Here is a 16363-nt window from a genome sequence, read left to right on the forward strand (position 1 = left end):
CCTCTCAGTATTGCCCTGAGATGGGGTGATGGGCGGGCGGCTTGATGCCCCCACGTGGGTGTGGGTGGCCCTGGGAAACGAGGGTGACCCTAGATGTAGGGAGCTATTCAGGGGAGGCGGATCCCAAGCCACCAGGAGCGGAGGTCCGCTTCCAGCAGCATTTCCGGAAGCTGTCACTGTGCCCTTCAACCCTGAACGAGACCTGGGTGGATGTCCGTTGAGATATTTCTGGATGGGTTTTTCCTGAGTGACTTACTTTTCTGTGGTGAGACAGTTGTATGTGCACGTGTGTGAGAATATCTGTGAGAAGGTGTGTGAGTGCACAAGTGTGAGCACATGTCTATGCAATCCTGCGTCCAATGAGGATGCATGAGAATGTGAGGTTGTCGTACATACCCGTGTTGAGCACGTGTGTATATAATTATGTCTGTATAGAAATTTGTGTGTGAGTGCATCTGTGTGACTATAATTGTGTATCTATAAGAGAGTGTATGTGACTTGAGTGTGTGGATGTACGCAATTGTGGGTCTGTAGGAGGGTGTGTTTCAGGGGGTGAATAGGTATGATTGTGGGAGAATGTGTGCGTGTGTGTGAGAGTAGATGAGTATACATGTGAGTGTGTACATGTGAAGGTGCGTGTGTGTGTGCATGAAACTCTACCTGTCCAGGACTAGCAAGGTGGCTGCACAGTCATTAGGAACCCAGGCTCCTTCCCTCTTGTTGCGTTGCCTCCTCACTGTTCAGTTCCCTTCCTATCCAAGGTGATTGCTTCAGATCTCAGCCTCCCACTAGGGAAAGGGGGTCCCAATCTCCTTTCTGTTACATGCATGACTCTACAGCGACCCCTGCATTCCCTGTATCCACATTCCACAGATGAGGATGTAGCCAGACGGCCACATGTTGCAACAAGGGGCCTGGGAGATGATTTTTGGGTGAGGGGCTGGAAGAAGAGAGAATGGCTCCTGGTGGACACTGGTTCTCCAGCTTCAGGTGACTCGGTGCTCTGCAGGGCGACACCGCTAAGCCGTGGCTGGGAACCACCCAGAAGGCTCCAGAGACAGTAGGACACTCCTGTTCTTGTCTCTTGGCAGAGCAGGGTGTTTGGGTGGTTGTTGTTCAGTCGCTCAGTCACGTCCGACTCTTTGTGACCCCAAGGCTCCCCTTGCCAGGCTCCCCTTCACTGTTTCCCGGAGTTTGCTCAAACTCATGTCCATCGAGTCAATGATGCCATCCAAACATCTCATCCTCTGTCGCCCCCTTCTCCTCCTGCCCTCAATCTTTCCCAGCATCAGGATCTTTTCCAATGAGTTGGCTGTTCGCATCAGGTGGCCCAAGTACTGGAGCTTCAGCTTTAGCATAAGTCCTTTCAGTGAATATTGAGGGTTGGGCAATAAGTCTTTACTGACTGAACACACCTGCTGTGTGCCTGGCCAGGAGCTGTTTTAGGCACTGGGATGCAACTGCGAGAGGAAGCGGAAGCAAACAGAATGCATGGAGCAGGGCGTGTGATAAAAAGCAGCGAGTCAGGCCAACACCGGCCCAGCCTTTAGAACTCAGCTCCAGGGACCTCTCACGACCTCCCTGCCTAGGCCAGCCACACTAGCAAACCCTTCCCACCGACATACGTTGGGTCTCTGTCTGACTCCAGGTTTCCCGTGGTCTTCCCGAACAGACCTCATCTGGTTCTGCACATCTTCACGTCTTCAGCATCTAGCATGACGCCTGACGTAAGTGTTGTGGTTCCATATGAATCTCAGCAACAAGTTAAGGGGTGCAATGCATGAAGGGATGGGTGGGTGGAAAGAGAATGGCTGCCTTCCTGCTCTGGAAGCAGGAGTGGAGGTGGGGTGGCGTGGGAAGGCAGGGGCAGCCAGTGATGTCACAAGAGGTGACTGGGAGGAAGGTTCTGGAAGGCTGAATGGGATAGAAGGGCTGTTGGGAAGGGAAACTGCCTGCCTTCCTGCCTCTCATCACCACCACCATCCTGACGGTGACGAGGGCTGGGAAGGGGCAGCCCATGTTCAGGTTTCCAGGAGAAGCAACTTGTTTATCATCTCTGTGGAAGAAGAAAACACCCTGAATGCCTAGATGACTCTGCAACCCATGCTTTGCTGTGATGGCCAGAACCATACCTGGTGAAAAGTGGAAGGTGCCAGTGCTGTGGGAGAGGGGGGGCACATCAGGGTCCTCTGGGATTTGCTGTTCGACAATCATACTTGATTTTCAATGTATCAGCATGTGTGTGCTCAATCTCTCAGTCATGTCCTACTCTGCAGCCCCGTGGACTGCAGCACTCCCGGCTCCTCTGCCCAGGCAAGAATACTGGACTGGGGTGCCCTTTCCTACTCAAGGGAACCTTCCTGACCCAGGGATTGAACTTGTATCTCCTACAGCTCTTGTGTTGGCAGCGGATTCTTTACCACTAGCACCACTTGGGAAGCCCTCGATAAAGCAGTACGTCAATGTAACATTCAGGCATATTTCACTAGGAGTTGGATTCACCTAAAACACACATTTTGGCCTTGAGCTAGACTCTCGATGTCTTTTTCTACTGCATCTTCTAACTGGTTGGTGCTGGTGTACAAGAATGCTATTGGTTTTTAAATATTGCTTTTCTATCATCACCTTAAAGAACTGTTTTTATTTTTTTCCTTTTTCTTAGAATAGATGTTTTATTTATTCACTTATTATTTTAAAAAAACTGGCTGTGCCAAGCAGCATACAGGATCTTAACTCCGCAACTAGGGATTGAACCTGCACCCCCTGCATTGGAAGTGCGGAGTTTTAATTGCCAGGGAAGTCCCAGAACTGTTTTTATTTCTAATAGCTTTTCAGTTGATTGAATATCTATAGAGGCAGTCAATCACATGCGATGGTGATGTTGCCTGTTTTCAATCTTAATTCCTCTCACTTCCTTTTCTTGTCTTATTGCATTGACTAGGGACCTCCATATCAATGCTGACTAGTAGAAGTGACAGCTGATGTCTTCATCTTTCTGACTTCATGGAAACTCTTCTGATGGTTCTGTTGCCATTGTTAAGTATGACATTCATAGTTCTAGTAGACAGCCTTTATCAAGTTATGCAAACCCTTCCATTTCTTATGGGCTAAGAGATTTTCATTTAAAAAGTGGATATTTCATCAAACTATATCTTGAGATGATATAGTTTTCACTCTTGTCCCTTAAATTCAATACGAATTCTTAATTCATTGCTATTATGAACCCTACATGGCTTTTTAAAATTGTGAAACACATTTTGCATATAAAATGATGCACAAAACATTTTAAGTACAGTTTAATAAATAGCAATACATGCCTGTGTACCCACTTCACTTTGTGAAATATAGTATTGCTAGTAACTTAGAAGTCTTCTGTGTCCTACCTTTTTCTCCTGTTCCTCGCTCACCTGAATGAGGTAACACTTCTGAGTTGCCCGCAGAGCTTTTCCTTCTAGTTTTGCCAGTTAAACAAGGACTAACTAATGTTGCCTGCTTGTCAACTTTCTACAAATAAAATCATGCTGCCATCTGCTTCTTTATCTGCATCAAGGCTGGGAGATGCACCCAGGGTTTTGTGTCTGTTTTTTCATCACTGCATAGGTATTCCATGAAGGCTGTATCCATTCTGTCATTCATGAATTTTCAGGCTGTTTCCACTTTGCAGTTCTTATGAACACAGCCACTATGATCACTCTCGCCCATGTCTCCTGGGGCAGACATGCAAGAGTGTCACTTAGGAATATGTGTGTGTGGTGTGCTCAGTTGCTTCAGTCATGTCTGACTCTTTGTGACCCTGTAAACTGTAGCCCGCCAGACTCCTTTGCCCATGGGATTCTCCAGGCAAGAATACTGGAGTGGGCTGCCATGCCCTCCTCCAGGGGATCTCCCTGACCTGGAGAGCAAACCCTTGACTCCTGTGTCTCCTGCATGGCAGGCAGATTCTTTACGCACTAAGCCATCTGGGAAGCCCTTGGGTATGTATATATATCTGGGGGCACAAATGCCAGATCAGGGACATGCATGTGTTCACCTTGCACCATTAATGTCACAATGCTTTCCCAATGGGTTATGCCATCTTGAGCTCCCCTAGCAATGCAGGAGAGCGCCCATTCTTCTTCCTCTCCAGCATCTGATGCATTTTTGCACATCCACTGGGGGTAAAGTGATATCTCACTGTGGTCTTAATGTGCATTTCCCTTATTACCAAGGAACGTGCACATCCTGTCCTGGGTTTATAACGCATTCGGTTCTGTGTACTCTCTGTTCAAGGCTTGCATCCATTTCCATGGGGTTGTCTCTTTTAGTATTTGTTTATTTATTTAGCTGTGCCAGGCATTATTTGCAACACGCGAGATCTTCAACTGTAGCATGCAGGATCTTTTAGTTTCAGTATATGCAATCTTTAATTTGTGGCATGCGAAATCTAACTGTGGCATGCAAAATTTTCAGTTGCGTGTTTGAACTCCTAGTTACAGCATGTGGGATCCAGTTCCCTGAGCCGGGATCGAATCCAGGACCCCTGCATTGGGAACCTGGAGCTTTAACCACTGGGCCACCAGGTTAAGTCCCCCGAATTCTCCATTTTAAAGTGAATACTTCAGTGGCATTCAGTACATCCACAGCAATGTAATTTCAAAATATTTTCAACAGCCCAAAAGGAAACCATGTGTATGTTAAGCAGCCATTCCCCAACCCCCTCCCTCAGCCTCAGGCAGCCACAAACCCACTCTCTGTCTGTGCAGATTTGCCTGTCTGGACGTTTCCTGGAAATGGACTCACACACTCTGTGCCTTTTGGTACCTGGCTTCTTTCTCTTAGCCTGATGCTTTCAAGGCACATCCTGTTACTGTCTTAATTGATCTTTGTTTCCTGGCTGTTTCTATCAACTAGAATGTTGGTTTCAGGAGGGATTTCTGTCCATCTGGTTGCCCGCTGGCTGGAGCCCTGCCTGGCTCACAGTAGTAGATGCTCAGGAAACACCAGGGTAAGAGAGAGTCTGACTCCCAGGGTGGAGCCCCTCCTGCCCCCTTGCTGAGCGTGCAGGATGGGTTCCTGGTGTTGGTGAAGCCAGACGAGACCAGTGCAGGCCCGTTGACAGCCACAGGCGCCTGGGGACTGTGTGACTCGAGACCTCTCTCTCATCTTCCTGTTTTCAGGGCATCGGTGGTCAACTTTGGGCTAGACTGCTGGCATTTTTGCATCATGTCTGCCCAGGAGGTAATGACCTCTTAGACTAGAGACGCAGAATTTTTTTTCTTGAGTCACATACGTGGATCCATCTGCCTGCCCAGTCACCTTCTGTATTTGTTGTCCAGGATCTTGCTTTTTTTATTTAATTTTATGTCTTGAAGAACGTTCCATTTTGGGAACTGTGAATCAACATTTCTGGTGTTTTTTAATTGAGGTGAGAGTCGCATAACGTGAAATTAACCATTTTAAGATAAGCAGCTGGGTGGCGTCTAAAACATTCACAATCTTGAGCAACCTTTGTTTCTGTTCAGTTCCAAAACATTTCCATCGCCCCACAAGGAAACTCTGTGCTCATAAAAAGTCACTCCTCATTCCTTCCCCAGCCCCCTGGCAACCAAAACCCACTGTGTCTCTATGAACATTTTTATAAATGGACTCACACGCTGTGTGTCCTTCTGCGTTTGGCTTCTCTCACTGAGCAGCGTGTCCTCCAGGTCCATCCACGTTGTAGCGAGTGTCAGGGCTTCTATCCTTTTCATGGCCAAATAACATTCCACTCTATGAACCAAATGAAATTCATGAGCTCATTTAAGAAACAGTTTTCAAGATATGTATGTAACTATCTGCTGGGGCTGCTGTTAACAAAAACACTGTAGAATTGGGTGGCTTAATAGCAACTTCTTTTCCTTGTTGTGGCTGGGCTGGAAGTTCAAGATCAAGGTCTCAGCAGTGCTGGTGTCTGGTAAGGCCTCTCTTGCAATACGGCCTCCTCCTCACTGTGTTCTCACATAGTGGAGGAAGAGAGCTGTTTTTCTCTTCTTAGGAGGACAGCAATCCTATTGGATTAGGGCCCTACTCTTGTGACCTCATTTAACCTTGGTTATGTTTCTCAAGGAGCTTCCCTGGTGGCTCAGTGGTAAAGAATCCGTCTGCCAATGCAGGAGATGTGGGACTGATCCCTGGGTCGGGGAGATCCTTTGGAGGAGGGCATGGCAACCCACTCCAGTATTCTTGCATGGAGAATACCTGTGGACAGAGGGGCCTGGTGGCCTACTGTCCATGGGGTCACAAGAGTCAGACATGACTCAGTGATGAGCAGGCACTCAACTTTCCTCAAGGCTCCATCTCTAAATGCAATCACTCAGGGGTTAGGGCCTCAACATACAAATTTCGGGGAAGACAATTCAGTCCATGAGAATAATTGTTCTTTACGAATCTTTATCATTTATTTGGTTGCACTAGGTCTCAGTTGCCGCATGCAGGATTTTTAGCTGTGGCATGTGAACTCTTTACTTGTGGTATGTGGGGTCTAGTTCCCTGACTGGGGATGAAACTCAGGCCCCCTGCATTGGGAATGCAGAGTCTTAGCCACTGGACCACCAGGGATGTCTGGAGAATAACTTTTAATTCTTGTTATGTAGATGTTTAGAAGAATGTTATTTGAAAGGATTAACACACTGAAAATCAAGGATGGTTAAGGACTGGTGCTCATCCCACATCACACGCAAAAGGATTCAAGCAGTGGTGTCCAGTTCCTGAGCATTCAAGGACCCTGGGTAGCCCAGAATCCGCAGTGGCCTCTACCAATGGATTCATGATTGTGTGAACTTCAGTCTGATTACTGACAAAACATCCTCTAAAGGGGTTGCATCGATTTTTGCCCCAGTATAGGAGAGCCTTTGTTATCACAAATTCTCCCTCACTAACATGAGTTCTTTTTCAGTCTTTTGGGTCTTACTTCATCTCTGTGAAAACTGCATCGTGTTTTCTACTGCATTTCTCTTTGGACTGAGATGGAGCATGTTTTTCTGGTTTTTGAGAAGTTAATTTGGTTGTGTCAGGTTTTGGTTGCTGCATTGGACTCTTAGTTGCAATATGTGCAGTCTAGTTCCCTGAACAGAGATCAAACCCGGGCCCCCTGCACTGGGGGTGTAGAGTCTTACCCACTGGACCACCAGAGAATTCCCTGTTTTTCCTGTTTTTAAAAAGTCAGTTAAAACTGTTTTCAGAGAACTGTCTAGTCAAGATTTTGTCCCATTTTCTCACTGGGCTATTGGTCTTTTTCTTATTGATTCACTGGTATTCTTTACATATTAAGGAAATCAGGCTTTGATTGATTATATGTGTTGCCCTTTTTTTTTTTTTTTCAGTTTGTTGTTGTTCTTTTGATTCTGTTCATGGTATTCTTTGCTGTTTGAAAAACAAAACTTTTTATGTGCCAAAATTTACTGTTTTATCCTTTAAGGCCTTTGAGTTTTTGTGTTGTACTATCTTTAAGGAAATGAACCAGAACAGAACTCTCTTGGGAGAGTTGCTTCTCTTCAGGAAACTCCAAAATGTTCTCTTACCCATAGAATCACATATAGATCTAGCCTCTACATTCTTATTGTTCAAAAGACTCTTCTGGAAACTCGAAGAACTGCACATGCTCTGGACTTTACAATTGCTGGATGATCTGGCATGCAGACCTGGCTCCTCTCCTCCTAGGCCCAGGACAGGCATGACTAATCAATCCCAGGGTTCTACGCAACATGACTAAGTCAACACCAGAGCTGGCTTCAGACTTGCAGCTCCTTTACCAGGCCTGCTAAGTTCCTGGAGCTTCCAAGGTGGCGCTAGTGGTAAAGAACCCACCTGTCAATCAATACAGCAGATGTAAGAGACACAGGTGTGATCCCTGGGTAGGGAAGATCCCCTGGAGGAGGGCATGGCAGCCCACTCCAGTGTTCTTGCCTGGAGAATCCCATGGACAGAGGACTGCGGGCTGCAGTCCACGGGGTCCGCAGAGTTGGACACGACAGGAGCAACTCAGTAGCACATGCTAAGTTTCTTGCTCTGTGCCTTGCAGCATGGTGAAGAATGGTCTCTGTAGACCCAGAAGGCCTGAAACCCAGACAACTCAAGAAGAGAAGGACGAGGACCTCAAAGTAGACATGAGCCAAGAACAAGGTACTTTGTGCAAGAGAGAGAAAGGTGCGCTGATTCACCACTGTTTATAAAGGAGCCGGGGCCGGACAGTTGGGCACAGCCACGGTGCACCCCAGCTGCTGGCCTTGGCTGAGGTGCCCGATCCTGGAGGGCCAAGTCTGTACATGTGACGGGTAGCAGAGGGGGCAGACATAAGGGAGTGACAGCCGGGCCCCGTCGTTTGGAGCAGAGCTCTGTGAGCCGAGTGACAGTGGGCGAGCCACCTGCTCTTTTGAAGTCTTGGTTGCACCCCTTGTACTGAGGGGGTGGGCATTAATAATAGAAGCTCCCTATGGCTTCTCTGGTGGCACAGTGGTAAAGAACCCGCCTGCCAATGCAGGAGACGCAAGAGACTCGGGTTCGATCCCTGGGTCAGGAGGATCCCCTGGAGGAGGGCGTGGCAACCCACTCCAGTATTCTTGCCTGGAGAATCCCATGGTCAGAGGAGCCTGGCGGGCTATGGTCCATGGGATCACAAAGAGTTGGACGTAACTAAGTGACTAAGCATGTTAGGGTGGTGTGCCTGTGTGGGTAAAGCATATATACACACATATATATTTAATATTATACACATTATGCCACATTATGCATTACATATTACATATAGTGCAGATGTGATTGTGTGTGTGTATATATGTGTGTGGCAGATGTAATAATATATATATATATAATATATATTGTTGTCGCTAAGTTGTGTCTGAATCTTTTGTGACCCCCCCGCGAGGCTCCTCCATCCATGGGATTTCCCAGGCAAGAATACTGGAGTGGGTTTCCATTTCCTTCTCCAGGGGATCTTTGTGACCTATGGATTGAACCTGAGTCTTCTGCATTGGCAGGCAGGTTCTTTGCCCCTGAGCCACCAGGAAGTCCAATAATATATATAATAAGAATATAATTATATACATATAGTACATATATATATACTTACTATATAAGAATATAGTTATATAGTACAGATGTAGTCATATATATGTATATATAGGATATATGTAATTACACTTATGATACAGACGTCATAATATATGTAGTGCAGATATGTGTGTATACATATATTTCTAGTTAATGATTCAAATGCTAATGGCTGATTCACATCAAACGATTCAAATGTTTCTAAAAGGAATAAAATAATGCCATTTACCACCTATGAATGGCCATAGATATTATCATACTAAGTCAGAAAGAGAATGACAAATACCATATGATATCACTTATATGTGGAATCTCAAATAAGACACAAATGAACTTATCTATGAAGCAAACAGACTCACAGACAGAGAGAATAAACTTGTGGTTGCCAAGGGGGTGGGGAGGGATGGACTGGGAGTTTGGGATTAGCAGATGCAAACTATTATACAGAGGATGGATAAACAAGGTCCTAATGTGTAGAGCACAGGGAACTCTATTCAGTCTTCCTTGACAAGCCATAATGGAAAAGAACATATGTGTGCATGACTGAGTCACTTTTGCTGTACAGTATAAATTATCACATTGTAAATCAACTATACTTCACTAAAATTTTTTAAAAACGATTCAACTGTTGAAGAGTGAAATGGATGCAGCTTTCTTTGAAATGTGTCAAAAAGGAAGATGGCGTGATGGATGGATAAATAGAGGGGTGGCTGGATGTGCTAACAGCTGTAGGATTTGGTGGTGAGTAAGAGGGCGCTTGCTATACAAACCCAACTTTTTGTATGCTTGAAAATTTTCATAACAGACTGTTGGGGGAGGGTAAGGAAGAAATAAATAGGAACAGGGAAGCTTGAGTAGACCAGTACTGACCATGTGACTTCCCTCGAAGCATGGGATTCATTCAGTATCAAAAAAAAGAGGCCCCTCCCGCCTCCTGAGTATGAAGTGAATATAAAATATATGCCATCCAACCCTGGTGGTTATTTGCAGTTACTCCTAGGCTGTGGACCATTCACCGAGATGGAGAAGTCCTTATGAGGCTATCGAAACATGGGCCAGGCCATGAGAGCCCCTTGACCATCCCTGAATTTTTTCGGGAGTCGGTCAACCGATTTGGGTCTTATCCAGCCCTAGCATCAAAGAAGAATGGAAGGTGGGAAGTTCTGAACTACAACCAGTACTATGAGGCTTGTCGGAAGACTGCGAGAGCCATGCTCAAGGTAAATGCATTGTTCACTCACTCCTTTGTTCATCATGTATTAAATCATTCCTTCTGTGTGTAAATACACATGGGACAAAATGCACAAGGCACCCCAAAAAAGAAGGTTAACTGGTGAAATTTTCTTTCAAATCTTTGTCCCCTCTCTATGGAGTGATTGAGTTGGATGTATCTGGTTCAAGATCTCTCATGAGATTGTAGTCAAGCTATCAGCCAGGGGTACATCATTGGAAGGCTTGACTGAGGTGGGACGGTCCACTTCTAAGCATGGCTAGCTCTCGGCAGGAAGCCTCAGATGCTTCCTCTATGGACGGTCCCTGGAGGAGTCAGAGCCACAAAGACAGGAAGGATAATAGATGGTGGGGGCCAGGGGCTGGGGAGTCAGTGTTTCATGGGGATAGAGCTTCAGTTTGGGAAGATGAGAAAGTTCTAGAGATGGATGGTAGGGACAGTTGCATACCAGTGTGAATGTACTTTTTTGGGTCACACTGTGAGGCTTGCAAGATCTTAGTTCCCAAAGCAGGGATGAACTTGGGCCCTCAGCACTGAAAGCATGAAGTCCTAACCACTGAACCACTAGGGAATTCCCGTGGATTTGGGGTTTTTTAGGGTAAAGGAGCTTAATACCACTGAGCTGTGCACCTAAAGTTGGTTAGAATGATTAAAAACTAAAATCCATAAAAATTAGAATAAAAAAGGGGGTATTAAGTAGAGCAAGGCAAACCAGCCTCCCTAGAGTCACAAAAACACATCACACTCTGGGTTTCCATCTCAATGTGGGCTCTCCCCCGACGTGGCTTCTGGGGGCTCTGGGGTCCACCTTCTCCCAGTGAGCGGGTCCCACCTGGAAGCAAACCTCGCCTGTGTCTCCGTTTTCTGCTTGTCCGTCTGTTTCTGCCTTCCCAGCTGGGGCTGGAGCCTTTCCACTCAGTTGGCATCCTTGGGTTTAACTCCATCGAGTGGATCCTTGCAGCTCTTGGTGCCATCTTTGCGGGGTAAGATCCTGGGCCCTGGACCCTGTGAATGCTGGGGTGGGGTGGGGGGCTGCTGCTCCGGGGGCCTGGCACCCACACAGGTTTCCACTGAGATATGAGCAAAGAGCCCTAGGCCAGCCAGTGAGATAGACATACACACACACACACACACACACACACACACACACCAGTCATCTGAAATACACCGAAGGACTTGTACAGCTCATGAATAAAAACACAGATTTTAAATGAGCAGGAAACTTGAAGGGAAACATCACTAAGGGAAGCAGCCAATAAGCACTTGGAAAGCTCCTTGAAGTCATCTGGCAGCAGGGAGATACAAACCCACCACATAATGGTTGAAAGCAAAAAGGAAAGGTTGTGAGTGAAGGGAACAGGTGGCTGGGGGAGGGGTGGGGGTTCCAAACCCCACCTCCTATTTACTATGGGACCCTGAACAAGCGACTTCCCTCCCTTGAGCCTCAGTTTCCTCATCTGTAAAATGGGTACTGTGAGGGGCTCCATGTCATAGCAACATCACAGGAGTCCATACTCCCATCATCGCTGTCATTCCTGTCCTTTCCGTCATTGTCCAGTTGTGGAGGGAGGGAAGCTGGTGGCAGGACTTCAGACTCAGAACCTGCCAGCAGGCCCTACCCCCAGACCCTTTCCTCCCCTTCCAGGATGTTCTTGACTCAGGTATATGGGCACACACATGCATGTGTTTTCTTTTCCCAGGGGCTTCTGTGTTGGTATTTATGCCACCAACTTCGCGGACGCCTGTGAATATGTCATTACTCATGCCAAAGTGAACATCCTGCTGGTGGAAAATAATGCACAGTTGCAGAAAATTCTTTCGGTAACAACTGCCCCCCCAACCCCCGCCCCCCGCCCCACCCCGCCACCGCCCATCACCAAGGAACAATGGATGTGTGCAGAGTGGAGGAGTTTAACTTCCAAAGCATATTCTTTTCCTACTTGGTCTCCATTTTTTTTGATGTGGACCATTTTTAAAGTCTTTATTGAATTTGTTACAATACTGCTTGTGTTTTATGTTTTGGTTCTTTTTGGCTGAGGGAGGTGTGTGGAATCTTAGCTCCCCGACCAGGGATCAAACCTGCACCCCCTGCGTTGGAAGGTGAAGTCTTAACCCCTGGATCATCAGAGAAGTCCCCTGGGCCTCCAGTTTTTAAAATGCACTTGTGTGTTATTTCATATACAGTCCACTGTTTATCAGTTTTCTCTTAGAAACGTTATCTTGAGCCTTGCCACACTTTCAATTTTCATCTCTTAGGATCATCCTCTTTTCTGAAATGCTTTTGTGTTTCTCCTCTGTCTCCTCCCCAAGTCTGACTGCTTCACTGTTTTGCTACTTTCTGGTGGATGTCTGGCTCTCCCCCTAGGGCTTGTATGTTTGCTTTGGGTTCTTCCTTTCAAGCTGCGTTGAGCTTGTTACATCTTACATTTTATATTAGAAGTTTGGGGGGCAATTTTCCTCTGCTTTGCTGTGACTTAAAAAAATTTTTCTTTTGGGTTGTGCTGGGTCTTCGTTGCTGCTCGTGGGCTTTCTCTAGTCGTGGTGAATGCGGGCTACTCTTTGTTGCAGTGAGAGGGCTTCTCATTGTGGTGGCTTCTCTTGTTGTGGAGCACGGGCTTTAGGGCATACAGGCTTCAGTAGTTGTGAAGGCTTAGTTGCTCTGCAGCATGTGGAATCGTCCTCGACCAGGGGTTGAACCCATGTTCCCTGCATTGGCAGGCAGATTCTTATCCACTGTATGACCAGGGAAATCCTACGATGACTTTTTGTACTCAGTGAACTCTGACTCCTCTCTTACTCCTTTTTCTTCTCTTTGCATTATCTTTATATGGATGCTGGAGAAACGTTTCCCATGATTTGTGTTTGAATGAGTGCAGTTGTCTGAACCAGCTTTTGACAGAAGTATTCTGAAAGGAGGGAAGTCCTTCGGAAGAGTGAACCTCCATGGCCAGAGTCATTGCTCAGCCCAAGAGCCACTGTGGTTATTTTTCTTCCCTTCTTTCCTTCTGTATTTTTTTTTTTTTTTTGGCCACACCATACAGCATGTGGGATCTTATTCCCCAAACAGGGGTCAAACACAGGTCCCATGCACTGGAAGTATGGAGTCTTAACAACTGGACCACCAAGGAAGCCCTCTGTTTCTTTAATACCCTATTCCATTTCTCCTGTGTTACACGTTTCATATTTCTGAAGTTGAGATTCAAGTCTTGCCATCAGTGTCAAAGACAGTATCCTCTGAACATCAAGGGTGTTTGTCCACATATTAACTTCACTGAAACTAGGGTAGATTCCCCAGACTCAATGAAATACAGCTTGACTCAGTGAAAGTGGACATTTTGTGCCACCAGGCCTCCTTCAACGCAAAACCTAATTCCTGAGCTGGTTCAGGAAGGACAGACTTCTACTTTCTGGTTGTCTTTCTGTTTTCTTTTTTTTTTTTTTTTGGCTGCACCACGTGATATGCGGGATCTTAGTTCCCTGATCAGGCATCGAACCTGTGGCCCCTGCAGTGGAAGCGTGGAGTCTTGACCACTGGACTGCCAGGAAAGTCCCCAGACTTCTACTTTCTGAAATTGCTTTCTGAAGCCATGCTTCTTTGGTCCCTGGTACTCAATTCATGTCCTGTCTGTCCTGTTCATAGCAGAATGCACTGCTTGCGAGGTGACTGGTGATGAGTGAGGGTAGGGCCCTTTTCCTCCTTGCTGTGAATACAGGCTTCTGATTTGGGTTTCCCACTGTTAGAAAATGCTTCGTGTTCCATTCTTCCCCTGCAGCCACCTCGCTGCTATGACTTCCAGTCCTTGGTCTGGTATCTTCAACCTCATAGGCATAAAGCAATATCTGAATTATTTCCATCTCCTAGTTTCACGTCCCAGGTGGCTCAGTGGTAAAGAACCTGTCTGCCAATGCCCCAAATGAGGAGACATGAGTTCAATCCTTGGGACAGGAAGATCCCCTGGAGAAGGAAATGGCAACCTACTCCAGGATTCTTGCCTAGAGAATCCCTTGGACAGAGGAGCCTGGCGGGCTACAGTCCATGGGGTGGGGAAGATCCGGATATGACTGAGCATGCACACAGAGACTGAGTCTGACCAAAGAGGCAGTTTGTGGAAGATTTGTTGTTCTGGTTGCTCTGAGTGAAAGATTCAAAGCCAGGCTCCTCCCAAACTGCATGTTCAGGTCCACTTGGAAATCTTTCTTTCTTGGTGAAGTTCACAGGGCTTCCTTCTTCCTTCAGAATAAACGGCAGACTCCTCGCCATCTCTTCCCCAGGGCATGGCCTCCTGGCCCTCACGCCCTTTCCTGCCTCCTCCCCTGGACTCCTCCCTTCCACCCTCACTCCGGATCACCCTGGACTTTTTACATCCCTCACACATGCCAGCCACTGCCTGCTTCAGGTTTTTTGGATGTCTGCTCCTTCTCTCTCTGGAAAACTCTTGTCCAGATGTGAAAAGCACTCCTGTCATCTTTTCTCTCCAGGCCATGGCAGAGACTTGGCTATAATCAGCATTCCTGACGCTGGAAGTGACATCTGCTTTGCATTGGCTAGGAATGTGCCACAGACACAAACGTCCTCCCCGTGCACGAACGAAAAGGTTCTTGCAGGGGACAAGAATCCCCTGAACCTTACAGTTCTAGGTTTAGGTAGAGCATTCTGAACCTGCCCAGGTTCCGGCCACCTTCATGGAGAATTTCTGTGGCCTGATGCCAACTATAAGTTTGGCTGGATCTTGGCTGCGTAGCTCAAGGTGCCAAGATTGGAGGAGCCAAGAGGGTTGTCCTTTGACTCACCAACTAAGAGGCACAACTCGGTGCAGCAGAACTCAGGAGGCTGTTGCCCTCAGCCCTCTTCAATGGTTGGGGTCTACCGATACCAGCCACAAAGAACTTAGCAGTCCTAAGACCAGGTTGCTTAGTATCAGTCAAGGCACAGAGCTAAGTTTTACTGTGTGGGCAGGGGAGGGAAAGAGGTAGGGGTCCCTGTGGGAGAGAGCTTAGGACACATGCTCCTGGGCCAGGTTATCCTGAGGTCCATGCATAAATTTGACTGTGTGGATCACAACAAACTGTGGAAAATTCTTAAAGTGATGGGAATACCAGACCACTTAACCTGGCTCCTGAGAAACCTGTATGCAGGTCAAGAAGCAACAGTTAAAACCAGACAAGAAAAATGGACTGGTTCAAAATTGGGAAAGGAATACATCAAGGCTGTATATTATCACCTTGCTTACTTAACTTATATGCCAAGTACATCATGCGAAATGCCAGGCTGGATGAAGCTCAAGCCAGAATCAAGATTGCTGGGGAAAATATCAATAGCCTCAGATATGCAGATGACACCACCCTAATGACAAAATGAATAGGAACTAAAAAGCCTCTTAAGGAAAGTGAAAGAGAGTGAAAAAGCTGGCTTAAAACTCAATGTTCAAAAAACAAAAATCATGACATCCAGTCCCATCATTTCATGACAAATAGATGTGGAAAGAATGGAAAGAGTGACAGACTTTATTTTCTTGGGCTCCAAAATCACTGGGGATGGTGATGGCAGCTATGAAATTAAAAGATGCTTGGTCCTTGGAAGAAAAGCTATGACAAACCTAGACAGCTTATTAAAAAAGCAGAGACATCACTTTGCTGACAAAGGTCTGTATAGTCAAAGCTATGGTTTTTCCAGTAATCATGTACGGATGTTGGGAGTTGGACCATAAAGAAGGCTGAGGACCAAAGAATTGATGCTTTCAAATTTGTGTTGCCTGAGAAGACTCTTGGGAGTCCCTTGGACTGTAAGGAGATCACACCAGTTAAGCCTAAAGGAAATCAACCCTGAATATTCATTGAAAGGACTGATGCTGAGGCTGAAACTCCAGTCCTTTGGCCACCTGATGCAAAGAGCAGACTCACTGGAAAGGCCCTGATTCTGGGAAAGATTGAGGGCAAGAGGAGAAGGGGGCTACAGAGGATGAGACGGTTGGATGGCATCATCGACTCAATGGATATGAGTTTGAACAAACGTAGGGAGATAGTGAAGGACAGGGAAGCCTGGCGAGCTACAGTCCATGAGGTCGC

At 46.6% G+C, this 16363-nt stretch overlaps 1 protein-coding gene across 4 annotated transcripts in view; it reads left to right on the forward strand.

Annotated features, from left to right (window-relative positions):
- The first annotated feature begins 1870 nt into the window (after window positions 1-1870).
- Window positions 1871-16363, forward strand: part of ACSBG2 (acyl-CoA synthetase bubblegum family member 2) — a 50578-nt gene continuing 36085 nt past the window's right edge. For 2 of the 4 annotated variants that reach the window (XR_006641431.1, XR_006641432.1), the window contains exons 1-5: window positions 1872-2149; window positions 8039-8163; window positions 10057-10286; window positions 11192-11280; window positions 11998-12118. Coding sequence is in view for 1 of the 4 variants with exons in the window: in XM_045166670.1 (XP_045022605.1) it covers window positions 8040-8163; window positions 10057-10286; window positions 11192-11280; window positions 11998-12118 (564 nt within the window). In the remaining 3 variants the exon portion in view is untranslated. Of the gene's footprint in view, window positions 2150-8038; window positions 8164-10056; window positions 10287-11191; window positions 11281-11997; window positions 12119-16363 lie in introns of all 4 variants that reach the window. The other 2 variants (XM_045166670.1, XR_006641433.1) reach the window with 2 other exon arrangements.

Source organism: Bubalus bubalis, chromosome 9 (genome assembly GCF_019923935.1).
Source record: "Bubalus bubalis isolate 160015118507 breed Murrah chromosome 9, NDDB_SH_1, whole genome shotgun sequence".
Taxonomy (NCBI): domain Eukaryota; kingdom Metazoa; phylum Chordata; class Mammalia; order Artiodactyla; family Bovidae; genus Bubalus; species Bubalus bubalis.